The sequence below is a fragment of the Pecten maximus genome, chromosome 7, assembly GCF_902652985.1.
Source record: "Pecten maximus chromosome 7, xPecMax1.1, whole genome shotgun sequence".
NCBI lineage: Eukaryota > Metazoa > Mollusca > Bivalvia > Pectinida > Pectinidae > Pecten > Pecten maximus.
This window is the reverse complement of record NC_047021.1, coordinates 6,942,777-6,964,550: the sequence shown is the minus strand read 5'-3', so window position 1 is coordinate 6,964,550 and position 21,774 is coordinate 6,942,777. Positions and strand designations below refer to the sequence as shown.

The window sequence follows — 21,774 nt, the reverse complement described above, 5'->3', positions numbered from 1 at the left end:
TATACAATCACTGTCACATGGGACCTCTCTGTAATGTTATATACAATCACTGTCACATGGGACCTCTCTGTAATGTTATATACAATCACTGTCACATGGGGCCTCTCTGTAATGTTATATACAATCACTGTCACATGGGACCTCTCTATAATGTTATATACAATCACTGTCACATGGGGCCTCTCTGTAATGTTATATACAATCTCTGTCACATGGGGCCTCTCTGTAATGTTATATACAATCACTGTCACATGGGACCTCTCTATAATGTTATATACAATCACTGTCACATGGGGCCTCTCTGTAATACCATATACAATCACTGTCACATGAGACCTCTCTGTAATGTTATATACTATCACTGTCACATGGGACCTCTCTGTAATGTTATATACAATCACTGTCACATGGGACCCCTCTGTAATGTTATATACAATCACTGTCACATGGGACCTCTCTGTAATGTATATACAATCACTGTCACATGGGACCCCTCTGTAATGTTATATACTATCACTGTCACATGGGACCTCTCTGTAATGTTATATACAATCACTGTCACATGGGACCCCTCTGTAATGTTATATACAATCACTGTCACATGGGACCTCTCTGTAATGTTATATACAATCACTGTCACATGGGACCTCTCTGTAATGTTATATACAATCACTATCACATGGGACCTCTCTGTAATGTTATATACAATCACTGTCACATGGGACCTCTCTGTAATGTTATATACAATCACTGTCACATGGGACCTCTTTGTAATGTTATATACAATCACTGTCATATGGGGCCTCTCTGTAATGTTATATACAATCACTGTCACATGGGACCCCTCTGTAATGTTATATACAATCACTGTCACATGGGGCCTCTCTGTAATGTTATATACAATCTCGCTCAATGTGAGATTGTCACTTGTCATGTGTGTAGGCTAAGGAACTGTTTTTTGATTCATTTGAAACTGATTTAACATATTTGTATTTTAAGGGAATGATTGATTGAGCATGGTTAAACATTTTCAAAGTTGATTGAGATATATTGTAGTAGAAGTCTTATGTATACCTTTTTGTAGACCTAAAGCCTGTTGGTGTGTGGTCGGCCCTGACAAAGTCTTCCGCAAAGTCTACGGATAAGTACCTAAAGGTCACCAAACCAAACCGACTGCCCCGTATCTTACCCAAGGAACGCCTCATGCTGACTGACACAGGAATGGGTAAGACAAGCTCTATTTATATACCAATGGAAACTAATATTTTGTATTTACAAATGCATATATACCGTATTTGACCTAATAAGGGTGCAGGGCGCTGGTAATTGACAATGGGGGCGCCCTTATTAAGATTAGTTATTCTGAAGTTTTATGAAACAGACTATACCTTATAGCAAAATACCCAAGGCTGTGGAAACGGTAAAATATTCAGTCATTAAAATATATCAGATGAAGATATCTATTCATTTTCTTATATTAAGCTTAAAGATCACTTGAATATTCCTGTAAACTTGTAAACCATGCCAGCTGTTCTTTAGATCAGAGAACGTGTATTCCACCGTACCATGGAACTCTTTTGTGTTCTATTTATAGACACAGGTGATTTCCCAGATCATATCAGACGTCGTTTTCTTCGACCTAATAATTTATTTACAATGTCTTTTACTAGCTTTCTGTTCTGAACAGAAGTCATTTATCAACAAGAATGAAGTATTTCACTTTATCTTCAAATAAAGATGGTAGGTCATTATTTGTAAAATAAAGATTGTAGGTCATTATTTGTATGTTATTGTGTGTTTAGTTCTGGGTGCCCTTTACACAGACATGTCTTCTGTAGGAATAGACAAAATGTGACGAAAACCTGTGTTCCAGTTACTTAATTTGCTGAAGAAAATTGAACACATAAAGTAGCAAAACATTTCACATGAATTATTACTTTTGAACACCATTTTGACACTTAGTCAAAGATTTATTTCCTGGAAAAAAGGTAGGGGACGCCCTTATCAGGGCAGGTGCCATTATTAGGTCAAATACGGGAGATTTATATGTTTTTCCAAACAAAAACAAAAAATCCGTTGAATATCTTATATAATAAAGTATATATATTTGTAATCTATAAAACAATTTTAATACAGCTCGGAAAGATAACTAAACTTATTTGTTTAATGTTTTTCATACATGTACCTGTGAATACCATGGTAACAACTTAAAAAGAACTTAAATTTTGCAAAATACTATGATATTTGACCCAAAGTGACACAATTCTTATGAGCCACCATTTTTTGCTGTAGGCAAAACTAAAATTCCTGTGTTAACACACTTTTGGAAAATTTAAAATCCGGAACCAATTTATTTATTTTAGTTTTAATAAAACCTTAGAAGAACTGTAAGAACATTTATAAATCTGTGAAGGGTCTCCTTGGTCCCAAGTTGTGCTCTTTAAATTTTGAGTCTGACAGGGACACTATCATGGCCGACAGATGGCCATATTGTATTTGGAAAGCTTGATAATCAGTGAAGGGACATTTCTGATACTTGATGTATAGGTTTCTCTTGGTCACTATTTGTGACTATTTAATTTTGAGACTGATCAAGAAAAGAGAAAAGATCAGTCTTACATAGACCCAATGTTTTGTCAATGGTGGACACCAAGATAGGAATCCCTTGTTTGTGTTATTGTATATTCACCATATCCTTGATTGACTTGCAGGCAAAGGGCCTGAGGTTGTCAAGGTGACAACAGCTGAAACCAAGGGCAACAAAGGAGGCAAGGGAGTGAAGCGTAGGAAGAAGATGTCAGGTAGTATGTTATGATCTTGTGTACAATATCCTCTCTAGAACAGTGTTGTGTAATTGTCCTGATGTGTTTTATAAAAATTGGGATTTTTTTTATCATATGTTGTCCCTTCCAATATGTGAATGAGTAAGGCTATTTTTTAGCTCACCTGCCCGAAGGGCAAGTGAGCTTATGCCGTGGCGCGGCGTCCGTCGTCCGTCCGTCGTCCGGCCGTCCGGCGTCAACTTTCCATTCAAGCAACTTCTTCTCAATAACCAAAAGGCCTAGAGACCTAATATTGGGCATGTAGCATGCTGGGGTGAAGGGCTACCAAGTTTGTTCAAATGAATGACCTTGACCTTCATTCAAGGTCACAGGAGTCAAAAAGGCTAAAATCTTCAAACGACTTCTTCTCAACAACCAACAGTCCCAGGGAGTTGATATTGGGTCTGTAGCATGCTGGGGTAAAGGGCTACCAAGTTTGTTCAAATGAATGACCTTGACTTTCATTCAAGGTCACAGGAGTCAAAAAGGCTAAAAAAAATTAGACGACTTCTTCTAATAGCCAAAGAGTCTCAGGGACTTGATATTGGGTCTGTAGCATGCTGGGGTGAAGGGCTACCAATTTTGTTCAAATGAATGACCTTGACCTTCATTCAAGGTCACAGGGAGTCAAAAAGGCTAAAATCTTTAAACGAACTTCTTCTCAATAACCAAGAGTCCCAGGGAGTTGATATTGGGTCTGTAGCATGCTGGGGTGAAGGGCTACCAAGTTTGTTCAAATGAATGACCTTGACTTTCATTCAAGGTCACAGGAGTCAAAAAGGCTAAAATCTTTAAACGACTTCTTCTCAATAACCAAGAGTCCCAGGAGCCTTAATATTTGGCCTGTAGCATGCTGGGGTGAAGGGCTACCAAGTTTGTTCAAATGAATGACCTTGACCTTCATTCAAGGTCACAGGGGTCAAAAAGGCTAAAATCTTCAAACGACTTCTTCTCAATAACCAACAGTCCCAGGGAGTTGATATTGGGTCTGTAGCATGCTGGGATGAAGGGCTACCTAGTTTGTTCAAATGAATGGCCTTGACCTTCATTCAAGGCCACAGGGGCCAAAAAGGCTAAAATCTTTAAACGACTTCTTTTCGATAACCAACAGTCCCAGATACCTAATATTTGGCCTGTAGCATGCTGGGGTAAAGAGCTACCAAGTTTGTTCAAATGAATGACCTTGACTTTCATTCAAGGTCACAGGAGTCAAAAAGGCTAAAATCTTTAAACGACTTCTTCTCAATAACCAAGAGTCCCAGAGACCTAATATTTGGCCTGTAGCATGCTGGGGTGAAGGGCTACCAAGTTTGTTCAAATGAATGACCTTGATATTCATTCAAGGTCACAGGAGTCAAAAAGGCTAAAATCTTTAAACGACTTCTTCTCAATAACCAAGAGTCCCAGAGAGTTGATATTGGGTCTGTAGCATGCTGGGGTAAAGGGCTACCAAGTTTGTTCAAATGAATGACCTTGACCTTCATTCAAGGTCACGTCGATCAAGTATGCTTAAATCTTTAAATGACTTTTAGTGAAAAGCCAAAGTGCAGAGAGACATTATATTGGTCCTGTAGCATGCTTTCAAATAACTGCAGGATCCATATATGAAAAGATCACTGCATTGCAGGTGAGCGATTTGGGCCCATTGGGCCCTTGTTTAAAATTTAAAACACTTTAAGGATCATTGCTTTTTCTTTTTTTTTACTGGAAAATTTGGTATTGCAAGTTAATAGCAAGGTGCAAATTTTAGCTAATTGAGCAACTAGTGTTCAGATGCTAAAATATGAACTGCTAAATATTAATGTAATTAAAAATAAACATACTAAAATTTTAGCCCACACAAATCATAGTTTATTATGAAATATTAGGCAGGTTTACACAGAAGATATGGGGCCTGCCTGTCATCCCAACACGGTCAATTTAAAACAAGTGTAGGGCTTCACTTGAAGCTTTTGGAGATTTATGCTCCTCCTTGCTGACCAGTACAGGTCATGCCAAGGCTAAAAAAAACTGTATCAAAGGACATCTCGTGTCTGCTTGTCAACTACACACATGTACAAATCTATACTCAAAGTACCTGCTGGTTTTTATGTTCTCTGTCTCTCAGATAAACAAACCTTATCAAAGCAACTTCCCCAGTCTGAATGTAATGGGCACAGATAAGACTAGTTTGCAGATATTATCTTTTTGGGAATCTGATTACCCTTATCACCCAGTCTTGACCAGTCTGGCACCATCTATGACCTCCATGACCTGACAATTATCTAGGAATGGAGTTTCCACTCTGGCAACTAATTTACATATTCTGATAAAATAGCCCCTTACTAACAAGGTAAGGATGTCAAGAGATCCAATCAGGAGACCATGCTTGGTCACATAATGCTAATGAGAATTTCTCCTCAGAAATTCTTGCGAAATTGCCATTGTTGTTCTAACTGCCGGAACAAACAGTCATACCATCCCCCTCCCCACCGCCACCTTTATCTAATTGGTTGTCTGTTACTCTATCAGTTTCACCCTGTGGTTGTCTCACAGTCAACAGAAACAGCCTCCCTCTTCATCAGCATCGGGGCTCCCAGTCGTTTACACGATCACATTCTCATATTAAATGTTTTATCTAATGATTGTGGTGATGCCTTGATTTCATGTTAATATTTTCCATTAACATACATGGAATGTAATGTGGCAGTATTAAGTTACTTTTCATGTTTTAAGTGACGATACGGTAAACCTCCGGTTAGTTCGAACAAAATTAAATAAATATTGACGAACCTGTTCGAATTATTCGAAATTATGCTTCAGAAAATATGCGTGAGTTCGAACTATTCGAGACAATATCGGCGAAAATCTCGGCAGAGTAAAATCATTAGACACAAACACATCCATCGTAAATCTGATACGCAACAACGGTGGCCTGAACAATGGCACATTTATAAGTAAGTAAAATGATAGTTTTTCATTTAATTCAATATTAATTGATCGTTAAACGTTCTTCATTTCGCGATAATTATGATGGTTTTTGCGCGAAGCCGCTCGCGGATCGGGCAATGCGTAGCTACAGTAGGCCCCATAATACTACAGTACACGTTTCACTTGTGACACAAAAGTTAAACATTCGTACAGTATAATCTTTGCATGATTATATTTTTTATCTGAATGAGAAACTATCACTTTATTATTGTAATAAATGGTCTCTTAAAATACATCAAAAGCAGTCTTCATAACCTGTTCCGTTTACGAAACCACTACTGTAAAAATAGGCGATATGTGTTGGTAAAATTAGGTCAGAACATCAACATGTCTGCTTTTAAATATGCCCAGTCGTATTAAAACATAGTTGATACCTGCAAAATTATCCATCACTAATTGGGACACCTGTGGATTGTTTTGACTGGATATGAATGCTCTTCACGTCACTCAGCACAATCGGGCGGCCAATCCTTTCAACTTTACCGCAAGCGACACCTCGCGTGGCCTGCTTACCTAGCGTGAGGTCGCAGGTTTTCAGGTAATACCTTGATTGGCAATACTTAAGAGATTGTCCAGTCACAATTAAATAATCATAATGCTAAGTTAACACTAGTTATATGTGAAAATACACGGATGATTTCTTAGTTTGCCATACACAGCGCGAATACAAATATCGCATGTTATTTATACATTGTCGGGGCCTAAATTTTGCAATCAGCTGTCTCGTGCGTGGTGTATTTTGCAATGTAACAAAAACTGAATTAAAGCTAAAATATGTGGCATATATATTAAATCACAGACGCATTCTAATGATCACGCATACAATATTTTAACCTAAACGTGCTTGTTGATCAAATTTAAATCTTGGCATTTTTTCTGGGCCGGTCATCGGGACCGGGTCGTCGCGAGCTTTCAATTGAGTTTGCCGATAAAAAAAACCTTACTTTACGTTCTTCATTTGACAAGTTCGAACTATCCGAAATGGTGTCAGTTATAAACAGCCAGAGTTCGAACTATTACTAGCTAAAAAATTACTGTTTTTCTAGAAAAAAATGTGTGTTCGAACTATCCGCGTGTTCGAATTAATCGGAGGTTTACCGTAGATAAGAAATTAAAAAAATAAACTCTAATATTGGATTTCATATTTCAGATGCAGGTCCAAAAAAGAAACAGAAAGTGGAACTCCAGCGTGCTCCCATTTCACAAAAAAGGAAGAAAGGCTTTCGTATGTAAAAGTTAATGTCTCAAATGCTTTAGAATTTAAACTTTCAAGTCCTGATTAAGGACTAGGAAGATTTGAATAACAACATGTTTGGTCTGGAGGATGTTATATAAGTCGGGATTGTAGTGTTTTATAGAAAATTCAGTCAGGATGATAGGATTTAAACAAAATTATGTCAGGATGATAGGATTTAAACAAAATTATGTTAGGATGGAAGGAAAAAGCCAATTGATCTATGAGATGGGCATTCTTTTTCTAGTTCTAGTTTTGCATTTGAGCTGAGCCATATCTTCATTACAGGAGATGATATAGACCTTGTGGCTGAGAAGATGAGGACTGGTCAGCGTGTGTCGTGGTCAGCCAAGGAAGACAGCATTGTACGTATACCACTTCTTCCTTCTGTAATATTAAAACTTTCTCCTGTTCGATCATGTTGACAGGTAAAATGTCCATATAGGTTCTCAAGTTTTGTTTACAAACAGGCTCTGTCCATGCAGGTTCAAGTTTTGTTTACAAACAGGGTCTGTCTATGCAGGCTAAAGTTTTGTTTACAAACAGGGTCTGTCCATGCAGGTTCAAGTTTTGTATAAAAACAGGCTCTGTCCATACATGTTAAAGTTATGTTTACAAACAGGCTCTGTCCATACAGGTTCAAGTTATGTTTACAAACAGGCTCTGTCCATACATGTTAAAGTTATGTTTACAAACAGCTGGCTCTGTCCATACAGGTTCAAGTTTTGTTTACAAACAGGGTCTGTCCATGCAGGCTAAAGTTTTGTTTACAAACAGGGTCTGTCCATACAGGTTCAAGTTTTGTTTACAAACAGGCTCTGTCCATGCAGGCTAAAGTTATGTTTACAAACAGGCTCTGTCCATGCAGGTTCAAGTTTTGTTTACAAACAGGGTCTGTCCATACAGGTTCAAGTTTTGTTTACAAACAGGCTCTGTCCATGCAGGCTAAAGTTATGTTTACAAACAGGCTCTGTCCATACAGGTTCAAGTTTTGTTTACAAACAGGCTCTGTCCATGCAGGCTAAAGTTATGTTTACAAACAGGCTCTGTCCATACATGTTAAAGTTATGTTTACAAACAGGCTCTGTCCATACAGGTTCAAGTTTTGTTTACAAACAGGGTCTGTCCATGCAGGCTAAAGTTTTGTTTACAAACAGGCTCTGTCCATACATGTTAAAGTTATGTTTACAAACAGGCTCTGTCCATACAGGTTCAAGTTTTGTTTACAAACAGGGTCTGTCCATGCAGGCTAAAGTTTTGTTTACAAACAGGTTCTGTCCAAACCAACAATCTCTGTCCAAAGTGGTTCTGGAGTTTTGTATAAAAACAGGCTCTGTCCATACAGGTTATCAATATAACCCAAACATGGCACTTAACAGAAATACACCAACTTACAATGAACTGATTACTATTAGCGGTATAGGCTCCAACAGAGCTAAGGTTATAATACAGCAACTTACGATGAACTTATTACTATTAGCGGTATAGGCTCCAACAGAATTAATGTTATAATACAGAAACTTACGATGAACTGATTACTATTAGCGGTATAGGCTCCAACAGAGCTAAGGTTATAATACAGCAACTTACGATGAACTTATTACTATTAGCGGTATAGGCTCCAACAGAATTAATGTTATAATACAGAAATGTAATGAGTGTGAAGGGTCATTGATGTGGGAGGATCTTAATAGTCTTCCGAGAGTACCGAGCACCCAATGGGACAATGGTAAACAATTGTTGTACCAGTAAATCCTATACCCAGTACCTATATATACCGTACAACAATAAACAATTGTTGTACTAGTAAATATTATACTAGTACCTATATATACTGTATAACAATAAACAATTGTTGTACTAGTAAATCCTATACCCTGTACCTACATATACCGTATAACAATAAACAATTGTTGTACCAGTAAATCCTATACCCAGTACCTATATATACTGTATAACAATAAACAATTGTTGTACCAGTAAATCCTATACCCGGTACCTATATATACTGTATAACAATAAACAATTGTTGTACCAGTAAATCCTATACCCTGTACCTACATATAACGTATAACAAACATCATTCATAAGAGAGCATGGCAAATTCTACTTGGCGATGCATGAAAATAGGATTTTAGGAAGGAAAATTTCGTGAGCACTTTCCTGTCTTATAGACATACTTCTTGTTTTAAAACTGAATACATTTGCCTGATAAAATTGTATTAACATTGGAACTCTGCCGAAGTATCGTCTTGTTTGGAACTCTGCCGAAGTATCGTCTTGTTTGAATGGGTCTCTGTGTTACAGCTTCTCACTGGTAAAATTGCAAGCACCATCCTGGGGATGAGCTCCCAGAGAGAGCACCCTTTGGCACCCGTACCCTACTCCGAGCTAAGGAATGTCCTCCACAAATACTCCAAAGAGGTGAGTTGAGTACATGTATCTCACATTTATTCTGTTGGTATCATGATATTTATTAACGTCAGGATGCCTTTGGCACCTGCCGTTATAGTCGTGGTGGGAAAATGTTGTTAGTGACACTTTTGTTTCCGGCTAACAATTCCTCTTTTCTGTCATACAAATGATATACATCTGCAGCCTGATATAGTTCCTATTTTTATAGCAATTATTGACACGATTTAACTGATGTAAACCGTGTTTACTGCAATTATTTAAAATGAAATATGAATGTTTGGTGTTCTAGACTATTTTAGAGTATAAATATAAACATTTTTCTCGTCAGTATATAATTTTGTTGGTGTAGGATTACGTAGTTCTGTTTCGATCCTGCCTTGAAAAGGAAAGTAAAAAATCAGTTTACATGCATTCACAGAGAAACTTTCCACATGTCTTAGACTCATATGTTCATCATGAGTTCATATGCAGGAACATTTCATATAAGCCTAAAACCAACCCTATTTACGTAGTCAAATGCACCCGAGCATTCCACGAGATAACTTCAGCTGTCACATGACTCATCACTGATCGGCCAAAATGGCGGTTATGTCTAATGTAACTAAACCAACGACCGTTCGCAGTTTCATATTCATTTGTATGTCGCTAGAATACGCAAGAAATATCACCAGGAATTGAAGGCAAGTTGTAACAAATTACATTGCCGTTTTTCCTGAGGATTTTATTAAATAAGGTTATTATTTGTTTATTTGAAAAAAATCTAATGATTATGATCCGTGACTGAGTGATATACTGGCATCGATGTCAAAACTAGATATGTCTTGTCGGACAACGCAACCGCAATTTTCTATTTCGAAGTTAAAATATGTTACTAGGGGTCATAAAATAGATGTTTGCTAGGCCTAATTAACATCTTATAGTATAAATAAAATTCAAAAAACTTTGTTGTTCAGTTGATTTTTTTTTTCAAAGTTTACAAGCAGTTTTACTGATTCAGAAGTATATCAATAATCTTCCACAAGCATTAAAGAAAAAGGGAAAGAACTATACACAGCTATTGGAAAGTTGTCAGCAGATAAATATGTTATACATGCTTTCTTGAATATGTATATATAGAATAGGAATAACCAGATTAAGACATTTCATCTGATATAAATGTAACTGTCTGACTATAAAATCCAATTTTAAATTTCTTATTATATGACCTCAGAGCCTGACGTTTCTCATGGCCTTTGGTTCTTTTATTTTGATTTAAGTGTGATTTTTGTCAGAATGAAAATAATATGATAATGTACACAATCTTGTCTGGGCAAGAACTTCCAAGCCACTGAAGATATCTTGATTATACATGCAGTAGTACTCTTTTATCACCTAAAGCTGATGTGCAATGTATTGCCATTAGGTCACTACAACCTTGAACTCAATATTAAAGGTCAAATAAATAATTTCTTCCAATATCTCTTGTCCAGGCAGTGACTTAATTGCTGTATAACTTTATCACCTACTGACTAAGTGTATTTGTGATTACAGATCTCTGCCATTGGATCATTATAACCTTGACTGCAAGATCTAAGGTTAACTGCTATGAATGTTTTTTTTTCCCCCAAAAAAATTTCTTCTCCGGATGATAACTTTTAAACTGTTCAAGATATCTTTAGAGAAAATAGTTGTTTACCTTTCTAATCCACTGACGATGTGCAATGCTCTGTCATTTGAATCATTGTGATTTTTACATACAGGCCAAAGACAATTTTTGTCTAGTCCATAACTCAATACCTCAAGGTCAAAGGTCAAATAAGTAAATATTTTCCTCAATAATTTCTAGTCCAAGCATATCTTTGAAACAGTTTTAGTTTTAGATATTTTGGTAAAAATTAAAACACATATGCATATTCCACAGTTTGTGTGTCTCCCCTTCTCCTTACCATGCATGTTGTATGTGTATATTTGCACTCAATTCACCTTTGACTTGAAAATTAGGGTTGTAATACCCAATAATAGTACACATAACTTGTTAACGGAACAAATCTTATTTGATTATTATTTTTGCTAAAACACAGAAATCCAAGGACAAATCCACTGAAGCATGTAAAAGGCGTATCGGCTTCATAATGAAAAATCCTAGAACAGAACACAACATGTCGGTGTTTCTGTCGGAGGCACTTCTGGACCCGGTAAGTCTACAACATGTCAGTGTTTCTGTTGGAGGCACTTCAGGACCCGGTAAGTCTACAACATGTCGGTGTTTCTGTTGGAGGCACTTCAGGACCCGGTAAGTCTACAACATGTCGGTGTTTCTGTCCGAGGCACTTCAGGACCCGGTAAGTCTACAACATGTCGGTGGTTCTGTTGGAGGCACTTCAGGACCCGGTAAGTCTACAACATGTCAGTGTTTCTATCAGAGGCACTTCAGGACCCGGTAAGTTTGTTGATGGCAAACTTTCAACTATAGTTGTCTTAGTGTCTAATGTATTTAAGTGAATTGTGTAACATAAGATGATTGACATATTCTTGAAATATATGGTGCCTCATTCTGAGTTCCCTGTAATCAATACCTTATCTATGGAATAGGATAAGCATTTACAGATTTACACCGGAAACTAAGGAAATGATTTTACAGTTGACTGCGGTTTAATACTGTCACAGTGTGACTGGGGCTTAATACTGTCACAGTGTGACTGAAACTTGATATTGACACAGTGTGACTGGGGCTTAATATTGACATAGTGTGACTGGGGTTTAATACTGACACAGTGTGACTGGGGTTAAATACTGTCACAGTGTGACTGGGGCTTAATACTGTCACAGTGTGACTGGGGCTTAATACTGTCACAGTGTGACTGAGGCTTAATACTGACACAGTGTGACTGGGGCTTAATACTGACACAGTGTGACTGGGGTTTAATACTGTCACAGTGTGACTGAGGCTTAATACTGTCACAGTGTGACTGGGGCTTAATACTGTCACAGTGTGACTGGGACTTAATACTGTCACGGTGTGACTGGGGTTTAATACTGATACAGTGTGACTGGGGCTGAATACTGACACAGTGTGACTGGGGTTTAATACTGTCACAGTGTGACTGAGGCTTAATACTGATACAGTGTGACTGGGGCTTAATACTGTCACAGTGTGACTGGGGTTTAATACTGACACAGTGTGACTGGGGTTTAATACTGTCACAGTGTGACTGGGGCTTAATACTGACACAGTGTGACTGGGGTTTAATACTGTCACAGTGTGACTGGGGTTTAATACTGTCACAGTGTGACTGGGGCTTAATACTGTCACAGTGTGACTGGGGCTTAATACTGTCACAGTGTGACTGGGACTTAATACTGATACAGTGTGACTGGGACTCAATAGTTACACAATATGATTATCATAGATAGGATGTGAAAAAATTGGTTTTGAGTATGTGAGCTTGTATTGTAGAAAATTGAAAAGGAGTATGCACACAAGAAGGTGTCATGGATGACCGAAGATACCATTAAGGAATTCAACATCCTTTTTGAGCTGCTGATCAAGAAATTCTCGTAAATATTACCTTTGCATAGGGAAGATAATAGCTTGAAATCTTATAAATTTATATTTTTATCACATAATAACTCTGTTATCCAGTGAATTGACCAATGTGATGTTACTAGTGTTATATACCCTGGAGTAGTTTTCATTGGCCAAACCAGTTACAAATCAATTGTAACGTTATAATATGGACAGTGATGTTATTCCATGAATTCAAAATGGCTACATCCATTAGAATTTGCCCTCCCTTGATTTATGATATAAAGTGTCTGAAATTTGTTTTCATTTCATATGCAGTGTTATAAAAAATTGTCTCCAAGGTGTACTTTTTATTCACCAGGGCTAAGACTTGTTTCATGAAATTACACACGAAATAAAAACTCAAATTTGTAATAAGTATTGCTTCTCTAGTAGTATGTTCAGTAGTTTATAATTAATTTTCTTTGTTTTCATGGTAAATACTCAAATGTGATTGGTCTAAAAATTCTTTTCATTCTTCTATGAAAGAAATTCCGAGAATGGCGCGAAAAATGTGACGTCACAATACGACAATTGACGTTGCGTATTGATTTGAGAAAAAGAATCCCATTTAAAACCAGTAAAATTGTACATAAAACATGTTTTAAATTAGAAAATCATTTTCAAAAATTAATTATAAGCGTTGACGTCAATTTTTTTTTAGTTTCATCGGGGTATGAAACAAATTTTGTTTGCAAACGCAGATTCATACAGTTTGCAAACAAAATTTGTTTCATACCTCGATGAAACTAAAAAAAAATGACATCAATGATTAAGTAATTTTCACTATATCTACACTTGCTCCTATGAATGATATTGATTAACCTTTGTAAATGATAGAGTCCTTTGGTCTAACCATAAGGGTTGTCCTTACCAGGTTGTCTTGTTTTAACCAAGTCAGCTATGAAGTACACTTAAACTGAGCTCCGAGGTTCAGAGGTTCAGAACCCAGAATTTGGTAATATACAATGTATTAGTTTTCTATGAGAACGTTTTCCTATGATTGGTTAAATGTTGTTACATTGCCATTTGAAAAACATGGCCGTAGTGAAATAGAACTACTCAGATTGTGTTGTGGTGTTTCAGGACTGTTGACTTGAAGCAGAGTTACCTCCCCTCTCACATGTCGGAGCTACCTGATTTCAATATTAAGATGGTGAAGAAAATAAATCTTAATGCAGTCACACACAACGATGTCCAATCCTCTGCTGACATCTACATAGCTGTCCTTAGAAATATTGTCCAGGTCAGATCAGCTAATTTATTCAAATCTTCCAAAATTCTTTTACGATATCAAATTTTGGTAAATTACTTTTTAAATCAAGATTTGGCACAATTTCACAGTTTAAAAAAGCTTTATATTAGATATTAAGTTTTCTGGAAATGTTGTTTTGGAAATGATTTTGATATGTAATTCACAGTGAAAAGTTTAATTATATGAAATCTTGTTGCAAGTTATACTTTGATTTGTTATTTGGTCTGAAATTCTCTTTTGTTAGACGTATGCCTCATTAGAGGACAAACAGGGTCGTGTGTATGAGTGTTTTAAGTTGTTGAGCCAGTACCCACGTGACTGTATTATAGCAGCGACAGCTCAACTTCGAACTAACAAGATCATCACTCGCATCAAAGCGGTGAGTGGACGATAAGTTTGTTCAAGTCATATTCTCATCGATTTTGGTTACACAGGAACTTGTTTTAATAACCCTGTTAAAACCTAGGCGCAGCAAATCTGCTCAGACTGAGAGAATGGTTTCCATAAGTATTTTATCAATATCAGAAAATAACTTGAAATGCTTTAAATGGAGAAATCAATGATATTAGAGGCTTCACTGACATTCTGTTGTCAGAAAACTCTATCATAAACTTTCAAATTGATGTAAAAATTGATGAACATAATAAAAACAGCAAATAAATAATGGAACTATTCTAATTTTGTTTCCTTGTGTTTAATCCAGCACGAACATAAGAAGCAACGAATGCCATCAACCTTACAGAACTACAAAATCTCCCAGAGGTAAGTTTTTAACTGTACAAGGAGTTATAAACATTTCTTTAATTTATTGTTTTAACCAAACAAATATTTAAGGTCAACTTATTTTGTTGTCCTTTTATGAATGATGTCCTATTTTGGTTCTTTGATATTAAGTCACTAAAGGTTTGGTTACTATGGTACTTAGTTATTAAAGGTTTGGTTACTATGGTACTTAATCACTAAAGGTTTGGTTACTATGGTACTTAGTTACTAAAGGTTTGGTTACTATGGTACTTAATTATTAAAGGTATGGTTACTATATGGTACTTATTTACTTAAGGTTTGGTTACTATGGTACTTAGTTATTAAAGGTATGGTTACTATGGTACTTATTTACTAAAGGTTTGGTTACTATGGTACTTAGTTACTAAAGGTTTGGTTACTATGGTACTTAATCACTAAAGGTTTGGTTACTATGGTACTTAATCACGAAAGGTTTGGTTACTATGGTACTTAATCATTAAAGGTTTGGTTACTATGGTACTTAATCACTAAAGGTTTGGTTACTATGGTACTTAATCACTGAAGGTTTGGTTACTATGGTACTTCGTTATTAAAGGTTTGGTTACTATGGTACTTAGTTATTAAAGGTTTGGTTACTATGGTACTTAGTTATTAAAGGTTTGGTTACTATGGTACTTAATCACTAAAGGTATGGCTAGATTATAAGTTACCTTTAATTGACAGGTACTGGTATGGCTATAAGTTACCTTTAATTGACAGGTACTGGTATGGCTATAAGTTACCTTTTATTGATAGGTACTGGTATGGCTATAAGTTACCTTTAATTGACAGGTACTGGTATGGCTATAAGTTACCTTTTATTGACAGGTACTGGTATGGCTATAAGTTACCTTTTATTGACAGGTACTGGTATGGCTATAAGTTACCTTTAATTGACAGGTACTGGTATGGCTATAAGTTACCTTTTATTGACAGGTACTGGTATGGCTATAAGTTACCTTTTATTGACAGGTACTGGTATGGCTATAAGTTACCTTTTATTGACAGGTACTGGTATGGCTATAAGTTACCTTTTATTGACAGGTACTGGTATGGCTATAAGTTACCTTTTATTGACAGGTACTGGTATGGCTATAAGTTACCTTTTATTGACAGGTACTGGTATGGCTATAAGTTACCTTTTATTGACAGGTACTGGTATGGCTATAAGTTACCTTTAATTGACAGGTACTGGTATGGCTAGATGTTACCTTTTATTGACAGGTACTGGTATGGCTAGATGTTACCTTTAATTGACAGGTACTGGTATGGCTAGATGTTACCTTTTATTGACAGGTACTGGTATGGCTATAAGTTACCTTTAATTGACAGGTACTGGTATGGCTAGATTATAAGTTACCTTTAATTGACAGGTACTGGTATGGCTATAAGTTACCTTTTATTGACAGGTACTGGTATGGCTAGATGTTACCTTTTATTGACAGGTACTGGTATGGCTATAAGTTACCTTTAATTGACAGGTACTGGTATGGCTAGATTATAAGTTACCTTTTATTGATAGGTACTGGTATGGCTATAAGTTACCTTTTATTGACAGGTACTGGTATGGCTATATTATAAGTTACCTTTTATTGATAGGTACTGGTATGGCTAGATGTTACCTTTTATTGACAGGTACTGGTATGGCTAGATGTTACCTTTAATTGACAGGTACTGGTATGGCTATAAGTTACCTTTAATTGACAGGTACTGGTATGGCTATAAGTTACCTTATATTGACAGGTACTGGTATGGCTATAAGTTACCTTTTATTGACAGGTACTGGTATGGCTATAAGTTACCTTTTATTGACAGGTACTGGTATGGCTATAAGTTACCTTATATTGACAGGTACTGGTATGGCTAGATGTTACCTTTAATTGACAGGTACTGGTATGGCTATAAGTTACCTTTAATTGACAGGTACTGGTATGGCTATAAGTTACCTTTTATTGACAGGTACTGGTATGGCTATAAGTTACCTTTTATTGACAGGTACTGGTATGGCTATAAGTTACCTTTTATTGACAGGTACTGGTATGGCTATAAGTTACCTTTTATTGACAGGTACTGGTATGGCTATAAGTTACCTTTTATTGACAGGTACTGGTATGGCTATAAGTTACCTTTAATTGACAGGTACTGGTATGGCTATAAGTTACCTTTTATTGACAGGTACTGGTATGGCTAGATTATAAGTTACCTTTTATTGACAGGTACTGGTATGGCTATAAGTTACCTTTAATTGACAGGTACTGGTATGGCTAGATGTTACCTTTTATTGACAGGTACTGGTATGGCTATAAGTTACCTTTAATTGACAGGTACTGGTATGGCTATAAGTTACCTTTAATTGACAGGTACTGGTATGGCTAGATGTTACCTTTAATTGACAGGTACTGGTATGGCTATAAGTTACCTTTTATTGACAGGTACTGGTATGGCTAGATTATAAGTTACCTTTAATTGACAGGTACTGGTATGGCTATAAGTTACCTTTTATTGACAGGTACTGGTATGGCTAGATGTTACCTTTTATTGACAGGTACTGGTATGGCTAGATGTTACCTTTTATTGACAGGTACTGGTATGGCTATAAGTTACCTTTAATTGACAGGTACTGGTATGGCTATAAGTTACCTTTTATTGACAGGTACTGGTATGGCTATAAGTTACCTTTTATTGACAGGTACTGGTATGGCTAGATGTTACCTTTTATTGACAGGTACTGGTATGGCTATAAGTTACCTTTTATTGACAGGTACTGGTATGGCTATAAGTTACCTTTTATTGACAGGTACTGGTATGGCTAGATGTTACCTTTTATTGACAGGTACTGGTATGGCTATAAGTTACCTTTTATTGACAGGTACTGGTATGGCTAGATTATAAGTTACCTTATATTGACAGGTACTGGTATGGCTATAAGTTACCTGATATTGACAGGTACTGGTATGGCTATAAGTTACCTTTAATTGACAGGTACTGGTATGGCTAGATGTTACCTTTTATTGACAGGTACTGGTATGGCTATAAGTTACCTTTTATTGACAGGTACTGGTATGGCTAGATGTTACCTTTTATTGACAGGTACTGGTATGGCTATAAGTTACCTTTTATTGACAGGTACTGGTATGGCTAGATTATAAGTTACCTTATATTGACAGGTACTGGTATGGCTATAAGTTACCTGATATTGACAGGTACTGGTATGGCTATAAGTTACCTTTAATTGACAGGTACTGGTATGGCTAGATGTTACCTTTTATTGACAGGTACTGGTATGGCTATAAGTTACCTTTTATTGACAGGTACTGGTATGGCTATAAGTTACCTTTTATTGACAGGTACTGGTATGGCTAGATGTTACCTTTTATTGACAGGTACTGGTATGGCTATAAGTTACCTTTTATTGACAGGTACTGGTATGGCTAGATTATAAGTTACCTTATATTGACAGGTACTGGTATGGCTATAAGTTACCTGATATTGACAGGTACTGGTATGGCTATAAGTTACCTTTAATTGACAGGTACTGGTATGGCTAGATGTTACCTTTTATTGACAGGTACTGGTATGGCTATAAGTTACCTTTTATTGACAGGTACTGGTATGGCTAGATTATAAGTTACCTTTTATTGACAGGTACTGGTATGGCTAAATTATAAGTTACCTTTAATTGACAGGTACTGGTATGGCTAGATTATAAGTTACCTTTTATTGACAGGTACTGGTATGGCTAGATTATAAGTTACCTTTTATTGACAGGTACTGGTATGGCTAAATTATAAGTTACCTTTAATTGACAGGTACTGGTATGGCTAGATTATAAGTTACCTTTTATTGACAGGTACTGGTATGGCTACCTGTCGCGGTTCCCCACCTCTTTGTTTGAGGACAGTGTTAAGTGTCTACACCAGTTTGAAAACACCTTCCTTGATCCATCGCAACATATGACCTTCAACAACATCACACAGGGTGGCTACTGTGCTTGTATCATAGCCATGATGTCGCTTGGGATCGTAAGTACAACATCACTAGATTAATAAAGAATGCTACTGTGTGTCAATATTGCAGCTAAGAACTGAAGTACAGTAATCTTTAGCTGGTCAGGACGAAGTCCAGGGGAGCTATTGCTGAACCCCCGGCATCACAGTATATTTACTATAATTATGAGATAGAGCTTTCATATTTGTGTGTTCCTTCTCACAAGACCTTTCTACCTGCTGACCTTGACTGTGACCTTTGACCTACTTTAAAAAAACCCAACTGATTCTTAATTTCAACTAAGAGAGCTTTGTTGTCTTCTGACAACTCATGTTTGTCAATATGTTATATATGTCGAAAAGTAAATATAAAAATATGAGAGAAGAGAAAGGTTCAGTATTACATAGAACCAATGAATAACTTTCAATGGTGGGCACCAACATTCCTCAGGGATCTCTTGAAACTCAGAATCTTGAAACTACAAATTCTAGCTACTTCAGTGTTGCCAACCTCTGACATGGGACCTTAAACATGCACCAGACCTCCAATACTAAATTCTAAGTTTACCCTGAATGATTTTTGTTATGGTTACTAGTTGTAAAATAAGTGAAGAAATTTTGTGAAAATGTTGTATCATTTTCGAGATATGCAAAATTTTGTGTATGCAAATGTCATACATGTCTAGCTGTGACGTCAAAAGGATGTAATACCTGCCAAATATTTTATCAACAAATGAGACAGGCGAAGTATGAGATCGAACATATACTGTGTACACTGCAATATCACTTTATATTAATGTTTGACATCAAATTATATGTTATTCTGAAGAGCTTCGTTGTTGGAATAATTTATTTTTATTGCGAAATAATGGATTAATGATGAAATTACAATACATTACAATATTGTACGTATATTATGTCGTACTGTGATGGTGTTTCTAACAAGACTACATGTAAATTGTGAAGATAAGGGATGAGATTTGTATAGACATAAAGAGATAAATAGCAATTAGCTATACACATTTCACTTTATCAGATCACACATCACAAGCATAATTTAGGCCTGCTCGAGAAATGTATATGTTACTTGTTACTTAGATGTGAACTACTATAAAAGTATACAAATTTGTTGTTGAACATGTAGGAACATATATCGTATATAGGACAGGTGAATTTCAAATCTATAGACAGTCATGTCAGTATGAAAACCTGTGTGTTCATTATGATGTATATTGTTAATTATTTTGACCTAGCTGCCTCTGTGACCTTGGCTTTTCTGTCACTGGTGTTTGTGATATTGAATACGCCTTAGGTAACCTGACCAGTCCTCGAACAGGACGAGTACTCGGGAGTTGAACACCTTTTTAGCTCACCTGGTCTGAATAAGCTTATGCCAAACCATGGTGTCCGAAGTCTGTTGTCCGGCGTCCATCCATCAACAATTGACTTCATCTTTTAAATTGCAGATAAGAATTTAACCAAATTTGGTAGGAAGCATCTCTATGTAGCTGAGATTTAAATTTATGCAAATGATTAGGTTAACCCCCTAGGGGCCTGAGGGCCAGTGCAAAAAGGGGTCCATTTGACAATATTGATATTAATGACTTCTTCTCTGGAATTAAGCAATTTATAACATTGATATTTCAGTGGTAACATCCTTAGGTGGCCTGGATTCAAATTTATTCAAATGATGAGGCTGACCCTCCAGGGACCTGAGGGGTGGGGCCAATAGGGGTCCCCTGAGGGGTGGGGCCAATAGGGGTCCCCTGAGGGGTGGGGCCAATAGGGGTCCATTTGGCAATATAGATATTAACAACTTCTTCTCTAGAACTAAGGAATTGATGACATTGATGTTTTAGTGGAAACATCCCTAGGAGGCTTGGATTCAAATTAATACAAAATGATGAGGCTGACCCCTAGGGGCCTGAGGGGTGGGGCCAAAGGGGTCCGATTGGCAATATTGATATTAACCACTTCTTCTCTGGAACTAAGCAATGTATGACATTGATATTTCAGTGGTAACATTTCTTGGTGGCTGGGCTTCAAATTTATACAAATGATGAGGCTGACTGCTTTGTAAAAAAGAGGCCCTCGGCTGTTTTAATTTTCCATTCTCAACTGATTTTTAAGTTAACGTTATAATGGGGTGTATTAAGATTTTTCTATCTCCAATCATTCAGTTTGAGCTCTCAAACAAATGATTTTGTGGTGGAATCTGAGTTAGAAAAGTCACAAATCATGTGACATTGTTGCCTCAAATGTTAACTAACATCTTCAGAATAATTGTCATTGTGAAATATCTACAGACAAATATGAGAAAATCACTTCCTATGTGTATCTGATGTGATTAATGCACTGACTCAAATCATGGGCTTAGATATCAATATATTGGTGTACGTCCCCTGTCTGTTCCATACATGTATGTATGTACACATGTATACCCTAGAGGGAGGCCCTATACTTGTAAAAATCACCACATTGTCTACCTAGAAAGTATTTAGGGATGTTGTTTTGTGTAAGTTTTATATATTATAGATCGTCTACACAAAAATAGCAATATCAGATAAATATTTGTACATTCTAGGCCTGATTGTTGGAAAATATTTACAGTAAGTCTGTTCTAAATTAAAACAAAACAGCTTCAGTCATTGTCAACTACCAGTATTCATACTGAAACAGCAGAAAGCTGTGTTTTAAGTGGAGTTTGGCGTACTCTTACCCTTGTGATGTCACAGCCCAGAATCTCTCTGATGAACAAACTTAGT

General features: G+C 36.6%; 1 protein-coding gene across 1 annotated transcript in view; it reads left to right on the top strand.

The window, feature by feature from the left end:
* The window catches only part of LOC117331455 (general transcription factor 3C polypeptide 1-like), a 429,349-nt gene that overhangs the window by 40,944 nt on the left and 366,631 nt on the right, over positions 1 to 21,774 (top strand). The window contains exons 24-34 of the mRNA XM_033890176.1: positions 1,085 to 1,225; positions 2,712 to 2,801; positions 6,943 to 7,017; positions 7,315 to 7,391; positions 9,334 to 9,450; positions 11,502 to 11,615; positions 12,878 to 12,978; positions 14,072 to 14,231; positions 14,485 to 14,619; positions 14,944 to 15,002; positions 18,874 to 19,045. Coding sequence (XP_033746067.1) covers positions 1,085 to 1,225; positions 2,712 to 2,801; positions 6,943 to 7,017; positions 7,315 to 7,391; positions 9,334 to 9,450; positions 11,502 to 11,615; positions 12,878 to 12,978; positions 14,072 to 14,231; positions 14,485 to 14,619; positions 14,944 to 15,002; positions 18,874 to 19,045 — 1,241 coding nt within the window. The remainder of the gene's footprint in view (positions 1 to 1,084; positions 1,226 to 2,711; positions 2,802 to 6,942; positions 7,018 to 7,314; positions 7,392 to 9,333; positions 9,451 to 11,501; positions 11,616 to 12,877; positions 12,979 to 14,071; positions 14,232 to 14,484; positions 14,620 to 14,943; positions 15,003 to 18,873; positions 19,046 to 21,774) is intronic.